Here is a 19,386-nt window from a genome sequence, read left to right as displayed (position 1 = left end):
GCATTGAGGCAGGTTTATAGGGAATTTAGGAGGCTTCCGGACAGCTGTGTGCTTTTCATTGGGAAATCTAAACACCATTTTCGAGAAATACTATCAGGATACGTGCGTTTTATTACATCCACACCTGGCCTTAAATGGGGCGGGCGGGAGGTAACATGCACAGACATTAAAATGAAATCCTTCTTTCATTGTTGTATTAATGGAGGCATCGGTTAAATGAAAGATGGTTGCTAAGCAGCGGCTCGGGGAGTTGCAAGCTAAGCAGAGCGCCATTGAGCTCAAACGATTAACTGAGGCAAACATAAATGACTGTATATCTCCTTACTTATTGGAGTAAAATAGTCCCTGTAAAAATAGTTATCACGTGTTTTAGAATGTGTATGTATTTGCCCCCGTCATAAAGGCCTTATCTTTATGTTTTCTTAAGGAACATATATTTTACTGCATAACTACATTATAACACAATTTCACATATTTATTTGATGTCTATAAAAAGGATAGTTCCTATGCATGTGTCAGAACTTACATAGGCACGGGGCTGCAGAATCTTGTATGGTAAGGTTCAGGATGTTATGATGTGACGAAGCACTATACCGAAAGAGCAGATAGGCTAAGGAATGGCCCAGGGCGGACACAGCGGCAGGCAAGCAGAAAAAGAAGAAGAAAAAGAAGAAGCAATGGCAGGCATTAAAAAGAACGAGATTTCACTCTTGTAGTTGAGTTGGTAATGGCAATGATCCCAGCTGGATCATTGCCATTCTTTATATAGCACTACAGAACAAAAAGTCTGCAAAAAATTGTCGGTCAAGAGGTTTTCATTACAAACAAAAAAAAAATAGAAATATAATATGTATAGAAACGTATGACAAACATGAAAATGAAGCAGAACTGATATAATCTGGCTGCAAGGAAATGAAGAGATGATGGAGATCTGTAAAGTGAGAAAAGGTAGAAAAGATGAGAAGCACGATGCACATGTAAAGCAGCAGCCTACAGGAGTGCAATCAGTGGTTCCTGAGTAACAAGCACACACCCAGTCCATCCTCCCGCATATCACCCCCTTCATCATTCCCTTCAGCCCTCTCTAAATCAGCTCATGTATTTAGCATAGGCTACACGGTATCTGAGACCATTACACGGGGACCCGGTGACGATTGTCAGGGAGGAGAAGTCATACTCTTTCAGAACTGAGTGTCGGTGCATAAGACCCCTCGACGCGGACTGATGGCCTACTGTGAGGGAAAATAAGTTGTACTCTGTCAGAACTAAATAATGAGCATACTGAAAGTCAATTTACACCAGTTTGGCACGAAATTGAAACAGATTTTTCCCCAAACAACTATTTCAAACTATTTCAACCATACACATCGCTGTGTCCAGAATTGTTCATCTCCTGCTGCTTACTTGCAGCTAATCATATAATCCACAGGATTATACAGGAGCTCCGCCTGTACCACGGTGCCCCCCCCCCCCCCCCCCCCAATAAATACATGGTGGGGAAAGGTTTTACCTAGCTAGTCAAATAATTGAATTGGTTAAGTGTCTGTGTCCGCAGACAGATATCGGCAAAAGCTTAAGCTGGGACACGTTTCTTTCTTGCAGGAAATGCATGAAAGTCCCGTAAAGCTGTGCACTTCCATAGGAAAAGGTGCAGTATGGATTGTCACAGGAGAGAAAATAGGAAAAGCTCCAGTCACACTGTATCCCCTAAACCTTTTATGATGGCATTCAGGATTCTACGTCAGGCAAAGTAAGACCATTTCCTTAACAACACTCAATCCTAAACACAGGCATGTATTTAGGATGGTAAAAAGCTACGTTTCCAGCCTTAATGCTGAACCAGAGATGGGACAGATGCAGCTGTTGATGAAATTGTCTGGTGTTTTAGCATTCGTGGGGGGATAGCTAGGGGAGGGGGGGTCAGTGAGCGGGGTGGGGGCAACCCCTGGAGCGCATACATTATGCGCACTATGCGTTTACCCGTGTTACCCATGTGCATTGATATGAGTTTCAGTCAATGCCCAACCGGGGAGCTGGCGACATTTTAGCACAGTGAAAACCGACGTGGTGGGCCTAACAGATGGCTATAGCATAGACACTGTGACATGAATTGTCTTTCGCTAATGGAAATACAAAGTGAACCGTCCCTGGGCTAAGAATGTGCTGCGTGATTACAGAACAACTCGGCTCGGCAGAGACACTTTGGGTGGGGGAACACAATGGTAAATGGGGTATTATTCCACATCCAAGCCGCAGAATGCGTGTATTGTGTGCTATTGTGTGTAAGTGTCGATATACAATCCATGCTCCGACGCGTAGACACAAAGGCGAAAATAAATGCCCGACCACACATGGACAAGATAAAAGCATGGCAGCAGTGTTTTAAGGAATAATGAGGAGTGATTGCTGGCGTCTGGTTGGGTATTACCGTGTGATAAGAATCACACATGGACTGCAGAGCATGGACTTTGAGGACACTGTTTCTAAAGGGAAGTGTGTCCACAGATGCGCACACACACAGCGTGCATACGCACACACAAACAGGGCAGAAAACACATAAATCAATGCATACACTCATGCAGGTCTCTCCGTCTCTATCTAACGCACATAACACACACACACACACACACACACACACACACACACACACACACACACACACACACACACACACACACACACACACACACACACACATACACACACACGCGCGTTAAATAATCTAACTGTATCCAACTTAACAGACGTTCCCAGCGGCTCTAGTTGGAGGCACATCTGCATACCGCATTCCCCACACATCCACCCTTCTTCTCTGCAGCAGCTGTTCCACACTTATAGGCGTGTGCGTTTCTGCGTGCGCCCGTGGTGTGTGTGTTTGAAAAAAAAAAAATAATGGCGAGAGGAGAGAGCCGAGAGGGGGTAAGAAAGAGAGCATGTGTGCCTATGTGTGTGTTTGTTTGTGTGTTTGTGTGTGTGCGTACGTGCGCGGCACACGTAACAATCACCTCTGCCAGCAGCACAGATGATGTGTAATTTTCTAGCTGAATAGCTCCCAAAGTGTTGTTGTGTGGAATGGTGGCAGGCATGCTCTCACAGCCCCGCTTTAATGCACAACAAAAACATGACATTTAAATAGAGAGGGAGGGAGAGGGAGAGAGAGAGAGGCAGAGAGGGAGAGAGAGGATAGAGACAGAGAGCAATAGGAAAAAGATAGAGAGAGGGAGAGTTTCAACAACAACAAAAAAATACAAACATCATTGACACCTCCACTGGTTGTGCTGCTTACCCAAGCATCCAGTTCTGCTGGCTGGGGAGGAGAAGAAAATGGAGGGGAAGGAGGGGAAGTGAAGGGAGGAGCAGGAGAGGAGGAGGGGATGGTAACATATAGGAAAGGTGCAGGATAATGAGAGAAAAGAAAGGTGCAAAAACAGGAGAGGCATAGAGCACGTATAACATAAAGGTGGAGAAGAAGGATAAAGATAGATATGACACGTGTGGCAGGGAGGATGAAGGGAGCGGCAGAAGAGGAGGAGGAGGAGGAGGAGGAGGGCGGCAAAAACAAAGGAAAATGATTATGGTGAAGGAAAGAGGAAGAGACAGCAGAAAACACATAGTTAGTGCAGCCAATCACAGTGCGTGTTACGTTGACAACGTGTTAGTCTGTTTAGAGAAACCAAGGGCGGGGGGTCTAGGGTGGGGATCAAGGCTTCCGCAGAATGAGTTGAACTGCGGCCATATTCTGTCATTGACTTTGGAAAGCGCTCAATGGATTGTGACTGATCGGGAATATTTTAACACCAAGTCAATGTTTTAAGTCCCGTATTATCACAGTCCCCTGAAGAAGCCAAGACTTGCCTTTTAATGACGATAAGGTAGCCTGAAAGTTCCACAGGTGTAGAGAAAAATTACGTCGGAAATATTTCACTCTCTTAATGTAATAATGTTATCTTCCTGAACCCAGATAACGATTACAGAACTGGAAGTAGTGGATGAGGTGTCATATCCTCTCACACACACACACACACACACACACACACACACACACACACACACACACACACACACACACACACACACACACACACACACACACACACACACAGAGGGGGATTATAGTGCATTGAAAAGTGCTAGATAAATTCAATGATTAATTATTATAATTAATGTCTTTATGTATAAGGATGACTCAACCCACAAACACATTGACTCTTTCAGAAAATGCAAGGCAGGGTTAGACCCACTGATATCAGATACACTCAATGAAACGTGTTTATGTCCTCAGACACCCACGGACCCTCTGATTATATGTTCCAATAAGAAATTACCATTTCTTATTAGACCAAGAAGGAAAACCCGAGTCAACATGTTTAAGAAAATCTTGAAGGGAAGAGAAAAACTAAATTGGTTGGCAGATCCTTTTACGAACAGCCCTTAAAAAGCCTGCTGCTCAAACAAGAACACACACAAGAAAGTGGTCCTGAGACAAGATGAATGGATTAATTTTATGCCACACTAAATGCATTGCTAAAGTTTGGCTGCGTAATCTTGCTTGAGATGGCAGCATATATTTCAGTAGATAGTCATATTTTTATGATGTGTTCTGAATTCCTTTCTCCTCGATGTGCGTTCATGGCGCTGAACCACAGCTACGATGTCTTTAATTAATAATGAATGATTTAATTAAGCAAGGTTGTATGTGTCTGAATACTGAAATAACTTGCAGCATTGAACATGTTAATGAGGTATGAATTCATTATAAAATAACAGGCACATTGAGGGACACGCAAACTAATTGACCTTTCTCAAAATAAAAAGCTACATTGCTGATATCAATAGGCTTAGGTAATAGGCTTTGAGTAGCAAATACATAACATGAACACATGCAACTAACTAGTAGGGATTTAATTAAAGTGACAGTGTCTAAGTTTTACTAATTTTTTTATAAAAAATAAAGTATTGAGGTATATCGTTAGTATATACTGGTAGCTACAAATAGCAACATTCTCATATATTAAATTGAACCCTGATATATTGAATGCTATTTGCAAAGTTTTACACCGGACCAGAGTCAAATCTTGTGTTGACCCTACTTTTAGTTATTCCAGGGGAGTCACTCATACTCCTCTTAACTCAGAAACCGGCGTACCATGACACTTTAGTAGCACTTTTGCTTCGGCAGAGCAAGTTTTTACACTTATGAAACACGTTAGCTTTATCTGCTGGTGTGGCAGCCACTGGGTGGGGCCACGTTAAGGCCAAAAGGGGTGGTGTTCATTTTCCTATTTTTGCCAGGAACATGCTAACTTGATAGAGGAGCAAATCTTACACGTTGTCATTTTAATGGTGTGTGGGTGAAAAGTGCATAGAATTATCTATATTTTGTTCTCTTAAAGGTGCAGTGTGTAGGATTTTTCTGGCATAGCAATGAAGCTAAATATTGATCACCTCGCCCTCACCTCTGCCTTTCCAACCTCGTTGGAGAAGCTGCGTTAGCCTGTGTTGGTCTGAAATTTGCCAGTAGGTGCCTCTAAAACGATGTAATCGCATACAGCAGCAATGAGAAGCCAAGTGTAAAGAGAAGAGGTTCCTTGATAAATGTATATATTTCATTGTATTTACATACTCTCTAAAACAACATAACTAAAAGGCGGACTCCATGGAAAAGGACCCGCTACGTTTGTAAATATGCATGTCTGCATGGTAGTTAAAATAAACACAACAATTCTTAGATTCATGATATTATAGAATATTAAAAAACATACTTATGAATATTATATTCCATTTCTGCCAAGTTCCTGCAATAACGGAGGCTGTAGTTTCAGGGCCGCACTCCTAGGAGCGCATTTCTAGGAACTATTTTTTATACGGGGTGCGTCTCTGGAGGGCAGTGACCTCATGTTACAGGAGAAGGAGCAAGCGCATGGAACGGGTGGGCTGCAGTTTAACTATCATTTTAAACCTTTATAATTTACCATATAAAATATACAAGTTAGGGTAGAACAGGTAGAAAGACTCAACAACAATAAGAAAATCATGAAATCAATTGACAATTCTGATGGTGAATATTTTAAGATTCATTCAAATGTTCATATCTCCTAAATGCCCCTTAAAAGAACCTGCAGAATCAATTGCCCTAAGATCCTCTACTCATGAGCACGCAGCCTGCACATAATTATAAATGTATGGCGCATGTCTGGCTGGCATATTGTTAAATATTTTATACTGATCCGTCAATAACATTTCCAAAAGTGTGCATTATGTTTTCCAATGGGACACCTCTGCTTTTAACCGATCAATGCGCTTCAAAACCAACAATTACAACAAAGGTTGTATACAACTATCGACCAGATGTTTTCCTTACTACAAAAAAACAATATGCTAAAAGCACCGCAGAAGCATATTTAAACGTCAGCTAATTGAGTCAATAAAAAAATTAATTAAGTTATAGATTAAACATAATAATATAATAAAATAAATAATATGTTATTGTTGGCCACTGTGGTATAACTGGAAAAAAATCCTCCAGGCATACTTTTTTCCTTACATTTTTGAAGGCATGTTAACTCTCTTCATGTATCTTAATGGGGATTCAGGAACCAAGAAAGAAAGGTTCAGAAGACTGTGCTGTCACGCCACTGCTGTGTTACAATGTCTTGTGGTAGAAACATGTATTGATGACCCGTATATGAGCAAAGCAGCTCCAAAGCACTGAGGGAATACGAACAGATCCAGAGAAGGGCGCATGTCGTTTTCTGAGGAAGACTTAATTGGCCAATTAACTATGGCAGCATATTGTAGATGGCCTGTAATGCGCTGTAAGAAAATACCTACACATATATATATATATATGTATACGTGTGTGGGTGTGTACAGTGTGTACATGTGCACGGGTGTCCACCGTGAACGCCCCTAGGGAGGCTAAATATTTGAAACAACATCATACTGTGTTATTAAAGCAGTATGAAGTGAGGGTCTGCTTAACAAAAGCAAACAAGCATCGCTGGAGTGCCAATAATGGCGGCAAAGAGCACCGTCTTGGATAATGTTGCACTTATACCACAGGTACAAAAAATATATAATATATAATCAAAATAAAATCGGATTGTGGCGCAATTCGCTCTCAAAGCAAATCCCTTTTTGTTAGTCGTACCTCGTTGTTGTCACATTGATAGACTCCGGTAACACAAATCATAGTTTATATAACTCCAGCAAAAAGCCTTTGTAACGTCCTAGCAATAGAGGTGTTCTCTCGTCCCTGTTGTAGGGTCAGCCAGCCAACCTGAGCTAATGCTTTCTAGAGATCACATGCAGTTCACATGCATTCTTAAGCAAGTATCGCCATGTTATGGGTTGAATCAATGTTGGAATAATGCTCATAGTGACGAGGCATTTTCCATTTGAGCCTTTGCTAAATTGGAAATTGCCTCATCACTAGGTGGCTGTCGTACTCCTTTGATCACGTTCTAAAGGTCTAGTTGATCCATCAGATTAGACACATTTATTCAGAGCGACTTATGACATATCCGTGCTCAAGTATTGGTGACAGTACCGTCCAGCTGGGAGTCAAACACCTGTTACACTACACTATCCATCCTGCTGCTGTTTAATGTGTGTCTCGAATAGGGAGTCAAATGTGTTTTTGTTGTATGCGTTCACGTATGGTGATCCAAGCAACTCGTGCATGGTGTGACAGCCCTCTGGCACCTCCTGATTGAGTGATCGGTGTAATGGCTAGCAGCCATGCGGGCTGAGCTCCTCAGCTATATAAACTGTAGGAGTCAGCCACTTGGGCTCTCTCTCCTTTGACGTATGGTTGGTTTAGGGTTTTTGGTTAACTTTGCTTTGCACACACGTACATCACATTCTCCACTCATCCACACACAGCACTCATTACTGATTACTGATTTACATGCATCACTTTAACTTACTTTACGTTAAGTTGGTTGAATAAACTATGAATGTTAAACTTAAAGCTATGTGTGGTCTCCTCCTTGTCATTCCCTTGAGCCGGGCTGTGACAATGGTGATGATACACACCCGTGTGCGGCTATCTCAAGAACACATCGGGGTGTGTGTGGCCAGTAGAGGCAAGTGCTCCCAACCCAGCAGTAGACACACAGCAGAAAAGGATGGTAGGAACGGTGGATGGAGTTAATGTTAGCATGCCTCATAAAAACACTATTCGGTTAAATGATCTGACTCAAACATCCAGTTGCCACGGTTTCTTTGATCGTGTGTGTGTGTGTGTGTGGGTGGTGCGTGTTTGTGTCAGACAAAGCCAACACCATCTGTTTAACCTCCCCACACTTCAGTTGATGCTTCTGACTGAGTGCGTGTGAATGTGTGCGTCTGCAACTATTTGTGTACTTGGACCCCAACAGCGAGCTCACAGAAGTTGTGAAGGACCATTTACATGCTGATGTGCACTAGAATGTGTGATGAATGGAAACCGGCGTGCACACACACACACACAGGTCTAGCCGGACTCGATCAAACCCACATATTCCTCTGACTAGACCGCACACACGCAAACACACAGGCAAACACACACACACACACACACACACACACACACACACACACACACACACACACACACACACACACACACACACACACACACACAAACCTTTGTGTGTGTGTTTGTAACAAACCACGTTGAACTTAGTTAAAGCCATTGCAAACAAGTCCCTGGACTTGTTCTGTTCTTACCATCTTTCTCTAGGCTCATCCATCATCTTTAAGGCCAGTATTAACTGAGACATTTACATTATACAAACAAACGCAGCGGGTATCTAATAACCAGTATTGACTTACTCGGAATCCAGGTGAGAACCAAGGACAGTAGACAACCATAGAACACCTGTTCCCTCTAAAAACTCTTTATGAATATTCATGAGCGGTGAATTGGAGGTTCAGGTAAACCGTTATGGTTGCCATCATGATGTATGTTGTGTTCTGGTCTACCTGCCGGTTCACTGTGCAGAGAATATGTCTTCAAAAACAGCTATATTAAACTTATATTTGATATTAAATTATCCCAATTTTCTGATGAAAGAGAGGCCAGATATCTAATGTGCAAAAATACTGACAGATTCTTTGTGATGATCCTAAAATAGTTGATGAATAGTAAGCATTGAGAAAGTTGGAAACAGCCAAATCCATTTTTGCTTGGGGAAATGAAGCCCCTGCCATATCCACATGAGTATAACGTCTTCTGAATCCATACCATCTCTCCTATTGTCTAAACACCCACACCCGAATGTTTGATTCAGTTATTCATCTCAGCTTGGCAACTATTGGGCTGTCATTGCCCACCCACCTCCTACGCACAGATGCGCACGCACACACACACACAATTTCTCATCAATCTTTTTAACTCATCATTGCTTATTATATTTCAAAGCACCAAATTATGTTAAGCACTGAACTCTGCTTTATGAAACAGTACATAAAATAAGTATTATATTATCCAAAAAGTATATATTTGTATTCATAAATGTTGTTTATTATACAACGCAATTAGGTATGTTCTGTATATTTAACTACATACCGTCTTTATTGATGTTCTTTGACTCACACACATGCAGAGCCGAGGCATCTAAATAGTCAATATTAGATGTTGTCTGCATGGTTGGATCCTATTTGCTGTGGTTGTAGCGCGGGGGTCACCAGATGCACCAGTTTGGCGTTGCTTCACGCTTGATTTAGACTCGAAACCCCAGTGGTCCCGCAGCGGGCGAGGTGTTAGTGTGTCTGTGTGTATATGCGTGTGTGTGTGTGTGTTTGTGTCTGTGTGTCTCTGTGCGTCTGTATGTCTGTGCGTGTCAGAGAAAAGATAGTGCCACTGTGACATCGTTTGTGCGTGTGCGTGTGTGTGTGTGTGTGTGTGTGTGTGTGTGTGTGTGTGTGTGTGTGTGTGCAAGAGAAAAAGAGAAAAAGAGAAAAAGAGAGTGGCACTGTCACATTGTGTGTGTGCGTGTGTGTCAGAGAAAAATATAGTGCCACTGTGACATTGCGTGTGTGTGTGTGTGTGTCTGCTGTGTGTGTGTTTGTGCCTTTGTTGCACTAAGAGGACAGGACCTTTGGTCTCAAACACCTCCTCGCTCGGGAAGAAACGCTTCCTTGGAAATCAATTATGTAAATACTGGTTTATGCAAATGCCACATTTGAATAAATCTGTGTGTTTGGGGAGCAGAGGTTTTTGGCGTGGCTCATACTTGGAACCATGGGCTGGGAAGGGCGAGTGCAGGAACGCGAGCGAGCGAGAACGAGAGAGCAAGAGAAAATATATGTAGGTTTGGGATTAGGCCTGGGAATGTCATTGGCAGGTGGTTTGCACAGTCAAACCACTGATTTGGCTTTGTAACGAGAGCGGCAGCGAGGGCAGGTGAGTGATAGCAGAGCATAGGAAGACAGATGAGAGACGGGGAAACGAATAGAGAGCTAATGTGCTGACAGCTTCCTCACATCAGATCTCCAAGGGTACGGGCTAAGTTCAGCACATTCATCATGTGTTCCAGTGTGCGCCATGGGTACGGCGCAGCACCGACCGTACTCTCAGCCGGCATACGCCGGTACATACACAACCGAGAACCAGTGCATACTCACACACAGTCACACACACGCACACTAGAGAACCACTGCATACTCACACACAGTATAAATACACACCATACAAATACTGTACACACTCTGTCTCCCAGCTTCACCAGACGTTGTTTAAACCTCTTTGGCTTGTGGTTGTCTAAATGTAAACAGTTACCATTCTTCAATAGATACTACAGTGAAGATACAACAGAGCATCCATGAATGTCACCAGAGGCAGAATCTTCCGGAGCCTGAGGACATCCACAGATCAGGAGGAATACAACTAATTGGGAGCTTGGTTCAACTATTTTGTTGTTTTACGTTGAAATATGTTGGATTGATAGCCCGGTGGGCTGTCAAGCAAACCTGAACACAACAAACATATTTAAATATTTTACTCTCACAGCAAGCGTACAGGAAGGCTTGTTATACACGACAAATACATGGTAGCCTTTTAAGCCAGCCTTGTCACAGCCTTTTCAAAGTGAACCAGATTGATGTGTTACCCTTAACACTTTAGCAAGACTTTCTTCAGTGGGTCCCGCCAGTCGGGCTACTAATCAACACTGACCACAGTTAGCGTAAGGCTTGTGGAGCGGCACTGACAAAAACGGGTCAGCGCTGGCGAAGGCCTGGGAGGGAGCAACAGTCAAACAGGTTCACTCTCTCCACAGTAAGAGAAACGTACATCGCAGATCATTCACACAAACCCATGCTGTGCTGATGACATTTCCCTCACACCCACACCGAGTGCACACAGACTCATGAACCCACACATAAGTTAATTCACACACAAACACAGACACACAGACTCGCACGCACACACACCCATCGAAACACACACTAACACCGACACACACACAGAAACCCCCAGAGGCCACGTATTGGTTAGCGTAGCTGTTTGCTCATTAAAAGTGTGTTCTCCTCTCATAGCTGGGGGAAGCTAAATGAATTAGCACTTCATCACCCGGCTGCTAACCCACTGCAGACTGGCGGCGAGACAGACTGAGAGTGTGACGGCATTTAAAGGTGTGGTAGTGGTGGGGAAAAGGCTGGGAGTGGATACTGGAAGGAGAAAGGAGGCAGACAGAGTAATCCCAGTCTGAGTAGACACAGGCGGCAAAACTAATTCGGTCCAACCGCAGTTCACCAGCATCAGGCGAAAGTATAGCATGAATTTAAAAGAAATCACTCTGCAATGTGAGTAAATAGAGTGCATAGAGTTGTCCGTCAGAGGATATGAAAAGGCTTTTCTGATGAGTGTAAATTATGTTGAGTGCTGCAACCAGAAAAATATTCTCTGGCTAAATTGTTTAGCCCTCCATCAAGGAAATTTTCAAAGAGGATTTTCATCTTGGCTACCTAAATACTCCCACTTGGTTACTCTGAACACCTTGATAGGGCTCCGCTGATGAGCCCAAACAAACACAAACAAATCGGGAAATCTCAATATTACGGCTATGGGATTTATAACGTTTGAAATGATGAAACAGAGTTCCCAATGTGAACATTGAGCAATAACGTTGCACGGCGTTTTCAACACATCAAACGCCATTGCCATATGTTCGTGTGAACGAAGCACAATCTAATTTGCGGGTGAAATGTGTCTAATTTGCATATCAATGGTGGGGTTCCCTGTAAATGCATACATTTTAATAAATTTAAAGTCTACAATAAAAGAACATTCACACCTGCATATTTAACCTTTACTCAGTCGTTATGTTTAACAATTGACTTTATTTCACATGTTTAATTCTGTATTTTCGATTCCCTTCATGGCAGAAATCCATGGCTGCCCCATCGGGGGGACAATAACTGTCAGCCAGACGTCCTTCCATCTTGATGCGTAACCATTGGGAGCGCTGTTCCTCTCTGATGCATTTGGCTTTATTCCCCCCCTCCAACACGCCGCACGCACAATCACACAAACACACCATCCCTCACACGACAGCACACATACATGCCCAACACACACATAATCTATTTCTCTTATTGTTCTTTAAACGACTACATTCTTCTTGAACCGGTCTATGCTCTGCTCATCAGCAATTACTGCTCCTCACAAAGCTGTGGGAGGGGTGGGTAGGTGTGGGTGAGCTGGTGTTCATACACGCACGCACGTGCTGCTCAGAGAGACGGCCGGGGCTGTCATGCTTTAACATGCAGAAAAGCTTTCATGATTCTGATTACCGCTGATGAGCGGATAAATAAGGTGAAGATTGTGTGAATGTGTGTTTGACGCCTATTTTAAGTTCCTAGGGGAGTGGGATTGCAAAGCGTTTGTTGAGTGTGTGTGCGTGTGTTACTGTGTGCAAGCAGTGTGTGCGTGTTTTAATATGCATATGCAGGGTGTGTGTGTGTGTGTGTGTGTGTGTGTGTGTGTGTGTGTGTGTGTGTGTGTGTGTGTGTGTGTGTGTGTGTGTGTGTGTGTGTGTGTGTGTGTCCTGTGTCTCTGCAGCTGTGCAGGTATGTCACATCTGAAGACTTAAAAAGCCGTCTCTATAGCGAGAGCTGACATTCGCCCACTCCATTTCAAGATGATCCACCCTATCTCCTTTCCCATCTCCCTTGTCGCTCTCTCTCTCTCTCTCTCTCTCTCTCTCTCTCTCTCTCTCTCTCTCCCTCTCTCTTGTCTACAACTCCTCCAGCTTCCTCTTCTCTGTGCATGCCTTGCTGTTCCCCGTCCACATTAGATGCATCGCTTCCTCCTCTCCTCTAGCTCCGTCTTTGGCTAACAAGGAGCGTTAGCTATCTAGCTCAGTTGGCAGGTTGTCATGATTCAGACTTTGTAATCCATTAGCATGCTGCGCTCAGGGGAGTGTGTTTCCCTGCGTCTCAGCTCCTGCAGACTCCTCCTGTCCAAATCCCCTCGCTAGCTAGCTAGCGTAGTGTTGCCATATGCTGGCTGCCCCGGTAGCTTCCTGCTTTAAGGACAGCATCAGTCCCATCCTCCGTCGCAGGTGTTCCCTGAGAGAATAACAATGACTGAGGACAAATTAAGTGCTTGGAGACTCACACATACAGTACATACACCCACACCATACATGGACAATATGTACGATTTTGTTATTGCACATGACTTTGCCACAAAGCACTCAATTACCGATAAAAGCAAGGTATGTCGATCTGAAAGGAGATTAACAGAATTGTAAAAGTGAACTCTATTAGTGCATGTGTCGATGCTTTATGGTTGAGACACAAAGTCACTAAAAATCAGGAAAAGCTGCACCATAGTGCAGATTCTTAGACTGAGGCCACCTTGGCAAGCAGATGACAAGCTCACAATTGTATTCCAATTGTTTCACTAGCTAATTTCAAATGCGCTTTAATCAACCTGAATATTGCCTTAGGGATCAAAAGGGTAATGACTTATCTCATCCAAGTCAAGAAAATTATCACAATGAGCCAATAACTTGTGTTAGCGTACAGTCGTGCGTGCGTGTGCGTTCTTAGGTCTGACTTCAACACTTTCATCACCCTTCTTTGGAGCAGTTCTCTGGCACTACAAATACATGGCCACATATACATTCAACCCCCCAATATAAACGAGAGAGAGAGAGAGAGAGAGAGAGAGAGAGAGAGAGAGAGAGAGAGAGAGAGAGAGAGAGAGAGAGAGAGAGAGAGAGAGAGAGAGAGAGAGAGAGAGAGAGAGAGAGAGAGAGAGAGAGAGAGAGAGAGAGAGAGAGAGAGAGAGAGAGAGAGCTCAGCAGCACATGTTGCTGTGCAGAGTAGCTATCAATTCTGCTTCATGGTCCTCAATTCACAAAACACACTTCAACACTGCCATCTGGTGGCCACAAAAACAGAAACTACCAATTATTCGATCTGGAGAATGGGACAAGCATGGTGAATGATGATGGGTATGTCAGTATAGGATGTAATATAGCACCGACACAACACAGATGCTGCAGTTTAAATGGGGGTTATCTCTTCTACTATTTCCAAAAAGTGAGCGGTTCTGTTTGAAGTTTAAACCCAATCCGGCTATTTCACCTGTCAACCAACTGTGCAGAGAAAGAGCAGAGAGGCACAAGCACCAGGTGAACCACTGGTATGCCTTAAATGGTTGGGTTCAATGTTACTGGTACAAATAACGACCTAAAAGAGGCCTCTTTAATACTGTCTGTTCCCAGCGTCAAGTTCATAACAGTTCACTATCCCTTTTTCCCCACATTGGAGGAGATCTGAACAAAAAATCACATGTGGATTTACTGCGGCAGAAGCAGACGATAACCTACATCTCGGGACGGTAGCACATTGAGTATCAAAAGCCTATTACTCTCTCCTGCCAAGTCTGTGACTGAAACTCAATTACTCAGAACAGATGCTGGTTCCTCCTATGCGTGAGTGTGATTGCTGTTTGGCATTATGAGAAGCCGTGCACTCTATCCGTGTTTATTTGCAGCGCAGATGACACCTCGGAGGTGCAGAGAATGGAGAAGGTGAATAAAGTGAACGCAGGAGGTGCTAATGAAAGAGGGACTATAAAAAGGAACGAGAGGCAAGGCTGTATGTAGTGTGCTAATGTAAGGCGTCTTCCTTGACTTCCTTCCTTGGTACTGCATCTTCAGGCCACATTATTAACAGGCAGGTCGTTTTTACACATGCTGGAGGGAACGTTACAATTAATATTGGTGTGGTTGGATAATTAATTGTGGGTTATGAGGTATTCCTGTTGAAATCCTACACACTAGCAAGCGGGATACTGGTCTAGAGGATTTGGATATTTTTGTGTTGTATATATTTTTGCAGGCCTAAATCTTGATTCTGGAGAAAATCCATTGCAACTAAAACTATTTTCTTCAGGAATGAATAAAGTCACCCGAATCCCGAATCATCCCAACCAATCCCACCCACAGAGGGAGAAGTCTATACCACTACAGCTGGAGAAGTGTTTGCTCCGCACCTCGTCAAACCTCAACCTCCAATCAAATACCCACAACCTTACCCTCACTCCAACAACATACACACAACCTGACCTTCATCCCACCACATAAACACAGCCTCATCCAAACGCTGGCACAAAACCAACGCTTACACTGAATGATGTGTCCTTTACCCCAAGTATACTCTCTGTGTGTGTGTGTGTGTGTGTGTGTGTGTGTGTGTGTGTGTGTGTGTGTGTGTGTGTGTGTGTGTGTGTGTGTGCGCGTGCGCTCGTGTGTTAGAAAGTAGATGTGAAATAAATATAGCATGATCTACAATAACTAATTTTTCTCACCTTGAACGCTGCATAAAATGGAGGGTTTTACTCTATATGGATGTGTACAGAAGGAGAGCTAAGATGCAGAGCTTTCAACCCTTAAAGCTGGAAGAAAGGCTCTCGTTGGGCTCAAACCAAGAACACAGCAAAGCTAACAGGCAAACCCCAGCTGCAAGAGATTTTGAAAATAGTGCTGGAATCAAATTTCCTGCTACTTCAATTTACAAAAATGTGAACCATCACAACAGGCCAATTTCCCCAAAAGCCTCTCGACTGTAGAGGACTTGTGAAACGGGGGTAGTAGCAAAGCGAGGAACAATTAAAGATCAACAAAATGTGCAAAAACCTAATGAGAATGCAATGGCAAGCGGCATGGCAGAGCACGTGCACGCAAGCACCCGCACACACACACACACAAAAGAGGCTAAATTGACTGGTGCTGTCAGTAAAAAGGAGAAAACAAGGCTTGGGAGGAACGTGTGTGCTCGCCAGGTCTCAGGGCGGCAATGCAACATCATTAAACACTGGGAGTTGCGTCAGTGAAAAGCCAAGCCAACGGCTTCATTCAATATTCATTACAGCGAGCTAGCACGCTAAGAAGACGCTGCAGCAAGCGGCCGCACTAAGAAGACGCTGCGGGGCAGATCAATGGGGAGGACGAAGACATGAGGTAGGGGAGACGGCTGAGACGAGACTGACAGTGAGCAGGGGTCCACCTGGGGGAGGGAGGGAGAGAGAGAGAGAGAGAGAGAGAGAGAGAGAGAGAGAGAGAGAGAGAGAGAGAGAGAGAGAGATGAAAGTGACAGGGATCGTGATCGACTGCAAATTGAGTGTCCACTGTGGAGCTTTGTGCATCAACGTTAGCGTCAGCGGCGATGATGTCGCCGTGGCGGTTGACACGCTCCCTACACATACACACACACACACACACAAAAACCACACAGGTGTACGATGCAGCTGAATGATGTCACCAACCGGATATGTATTATTTCCCACAGCAAACGTTCCCCCTGCACACAGATCAACTCTAAGAAACCATGTCAACCCACCCTTCCAAATCCCCTTCAGGGGTCAATATATGATTGAGGACTTGGTGATTCTAAGATATTAGTAGCCCAGATATCGCTTCTCTCTTTTACCTAAAACCTTTGGGAGTATTTCAACAAAATACACTACGATGCCTTTACAATGCAGTAGGTGGACATGAACAAAATAATTGCCTCATGGTCTTCCATTAGTTATAAATCATTATAGAATGCTTATGAACAAATCCTCCCCCTTTTGTCTACTTAGGAGATTAAGATTAAACATTAAAGTAAGGCACATACAGCATACAGGGGTTCAGTAAATGAGTATAATATAATATTTCATAGATAATTTGTGATAATTCAACGATAATATAAATAAAATGTCATGCCTGCTGTTCCAAGGTAGAAGCACACATAAATCTCCCCCAAGGGGTGAATAAAGTAGAACTAGTCGTCTTATCTTACTCTATAATATGAATAATTAATTAGATGGATGTGCGGGAATTCAGGATGTGTGTTAACAAGGTGAACATGTGAAGCTATGTTGAGGCCATTTGGTTTAAAAATCCATCTCACATGTCTGCAGATAATCATAATTCGTTGCTACAATATTCAATACAACAATTTCAACATTTGAATCACCACCCTCAAGAATTGCATAATGTAAATTTAGCATTTGATAAGAACATTTCCATAATACCATCCAATAATGAGAACCTTTGGTAAGATAAAGCAATCACATAATTTTCCAAAAAGCTTAGTTGACCTTTGCGCTGAATTGATATATAATGTGAATATCTATAATCACAGCAACCAAAATCTTAGCGTCTGCACATTTATTTGAGTCTTATCTAAAAATAACCAGTAAATGAGTTCCCTATTAATCAGTAGCATTTCCATAGACGGTGGTTTATTTAGTGTGACTTTTGTTTGATTACAGTCAGCTGCTACGCTGTGATGATTATGTGTGTGTGAATGTGAAGGAACACAGCAGGCATATTCAAAACCAGCATGGGGTCTGTTCAAAAGCAGGTTATGTCAGTGCAATAAGTTGAAATATGGGTTGTTGCCATAGTTTTCTGAGTGCTCCTACTGTGTGTCAACTATATCAGGGAGTTCAGAGAGAATCGCTGGTCTGCAGCTTATAGTTGTTTTTAAAGTTAAAATGAAGGCAAGCGTTTTAAGATGGGGTTAAGGATACTTTAGCAGTTGTAGAATAAAGAAACTCTGTTGTGTGGATTAAAATACTAATACTTTTTTAGGAATTTGTATTTCAAATCAATAGAGCCAAGCGCTGTACTCCCCATGATGGAAAAGGAGAGTTGGCAAAATACACAACACACAACGACACACAACAAATGTAATCTGGAATCTACACGCTTCTGCCTTGGGCATGTGTGTTGGTTGGAACACAGCGTGAAAACCCTGCTGTAAAATGATTTATTTTACACTGCAGGTTGTAGCATGGATATATGTGTACTGATAAGGACAACCGTGGCAGGGACTGGTCCTCTGATAGGATGGTCTGCAAAATGTTAGATAAGGTTTTAAGCTAACCCTAGCTTCTCTGGAGCAGAGCATAAACATTGGTTGAAGATTCTTAACCGGACCAGTAGAGGCTGCTGTTTACATGTATATATATATTTTATGTGCTATACAACATGATTCTTTAGGGCACCCCTTGGTGGATGGCGAAACAGAGGGAGCCTATATGTATATATATAACATGTTTAAAACCATTATATTGCATTTTATCCCAGGTTCTATAGGCCTAATAATATATTTTTAAATTCTTACTAACCGATAAATAAAGCCAGCTTTGATGCTTAGTTGTAAGACATGATATAATGTCAAAATCAGTGTATCAGGCTTAAAATGATATTATATTGTCAAATACATTCATAAGTAACATGTGAGACAACTACTTTATTTAATTCTTTTTTACTTAGATTCAGAAATGGAGGTGCTCCCATTGTAGTAAACATTGACCTGACAGTGGAATTTGGGTGAAACCAGGTGGTAAGGTGACTGAAATAATAGGTTAACATTTGAAGGACCACCTGCAGTACCTCCCCGGACTGCAGGTGGTCCTCCAAAGGATTTTTGATGTCCTGCAAATTTTTGTCAAAATTTGTATTTTCTTTGGTAATAATAATACACGTTTTACTTATTTTCTCCTTGCAATTGAATGCAGTAACCAATTATTTATGTCCCCTTACCACCGGGTTCCATTCCAAATTCCACTTTTACATTAATATCAACCGGAGGGCCGTGACCGGCAGAAAAACGCTGCTGTACAACGTATTTGAGAAAATAGGGGCGGTGGTGTGAAATAGAGATGCGTGTAATACATTATGTATTAACAGACGCTTCCAAATCGGACAGGCAGCCATTTCTGAACTAGGCTATCGCAATGAATTTGAAATGCTTATCCTTTATACATATGTTACACTAGCCTGGCTATTGCCAGAGCAAGCTCAATCGTAGATTGCACGTAGGTCTGGGGAAGCTGCTGTAATTTTCTTCAGCACAAGAGGCATGATCACTGGGCCTAGTTCAAATAAC

General features: G+C 42.8%; 1 protein-coding gene across 3 annotated transcripts in view; it reads right to left on the bottom strand.

The window, feature by feature from the left end:
• chchd6b (coiled-coil-helix-coiled-coil-helix domain containing 6b) overlaps positions 1-19,386 on the bottom strand; it is a 54,401-nt gene that overhangs the window by 29,990 nt on the left and 5,025 nt on the right. Inside the window, exons 5-6 of one of the 3 annotated variants that reach the window (XM_030374735.1) lie at positions 3,287-3,307; positions 2,745-3,101 (exon numbers count right to left, since the gene is read on the bottom strand). The exons of 1 other annotated variant lie outside the window; for it this stretch is intronic. In XM_030374735.1, the coding sequence (XP_030230595.1) occupies positions 2,760-3,101; positions 3,287-3,307 (363 nt within the window). In that variant the 3' untranslated portion in view covers positions 2,745-2,759. Of the gene's footprint in view, positions 1-2,744; positions 3,102-3,286; positions 3,308-19,386 lie in introns of those variants that run through there. One more of the 3 variants, XM_030374736.1, reaches the window with a different exon arrangement.

The sequence above is a fragment of the Gadus morhua genome, chromosome 13 (assembly GCF_902167405.1).
Source record: "Gadus morhua chromosome 13, gadMor3.0, whole genome shotgun sequence".
Taxonomy (NCBI): Eukaryota; Metazoa; Chordata; class Actinopteri; order Gadiformes; family Gadidae; genus Gadus; species Gadus morhua.
This window is presented reverse-complemented; position numbering and strand designations above follow the sequence as displayed.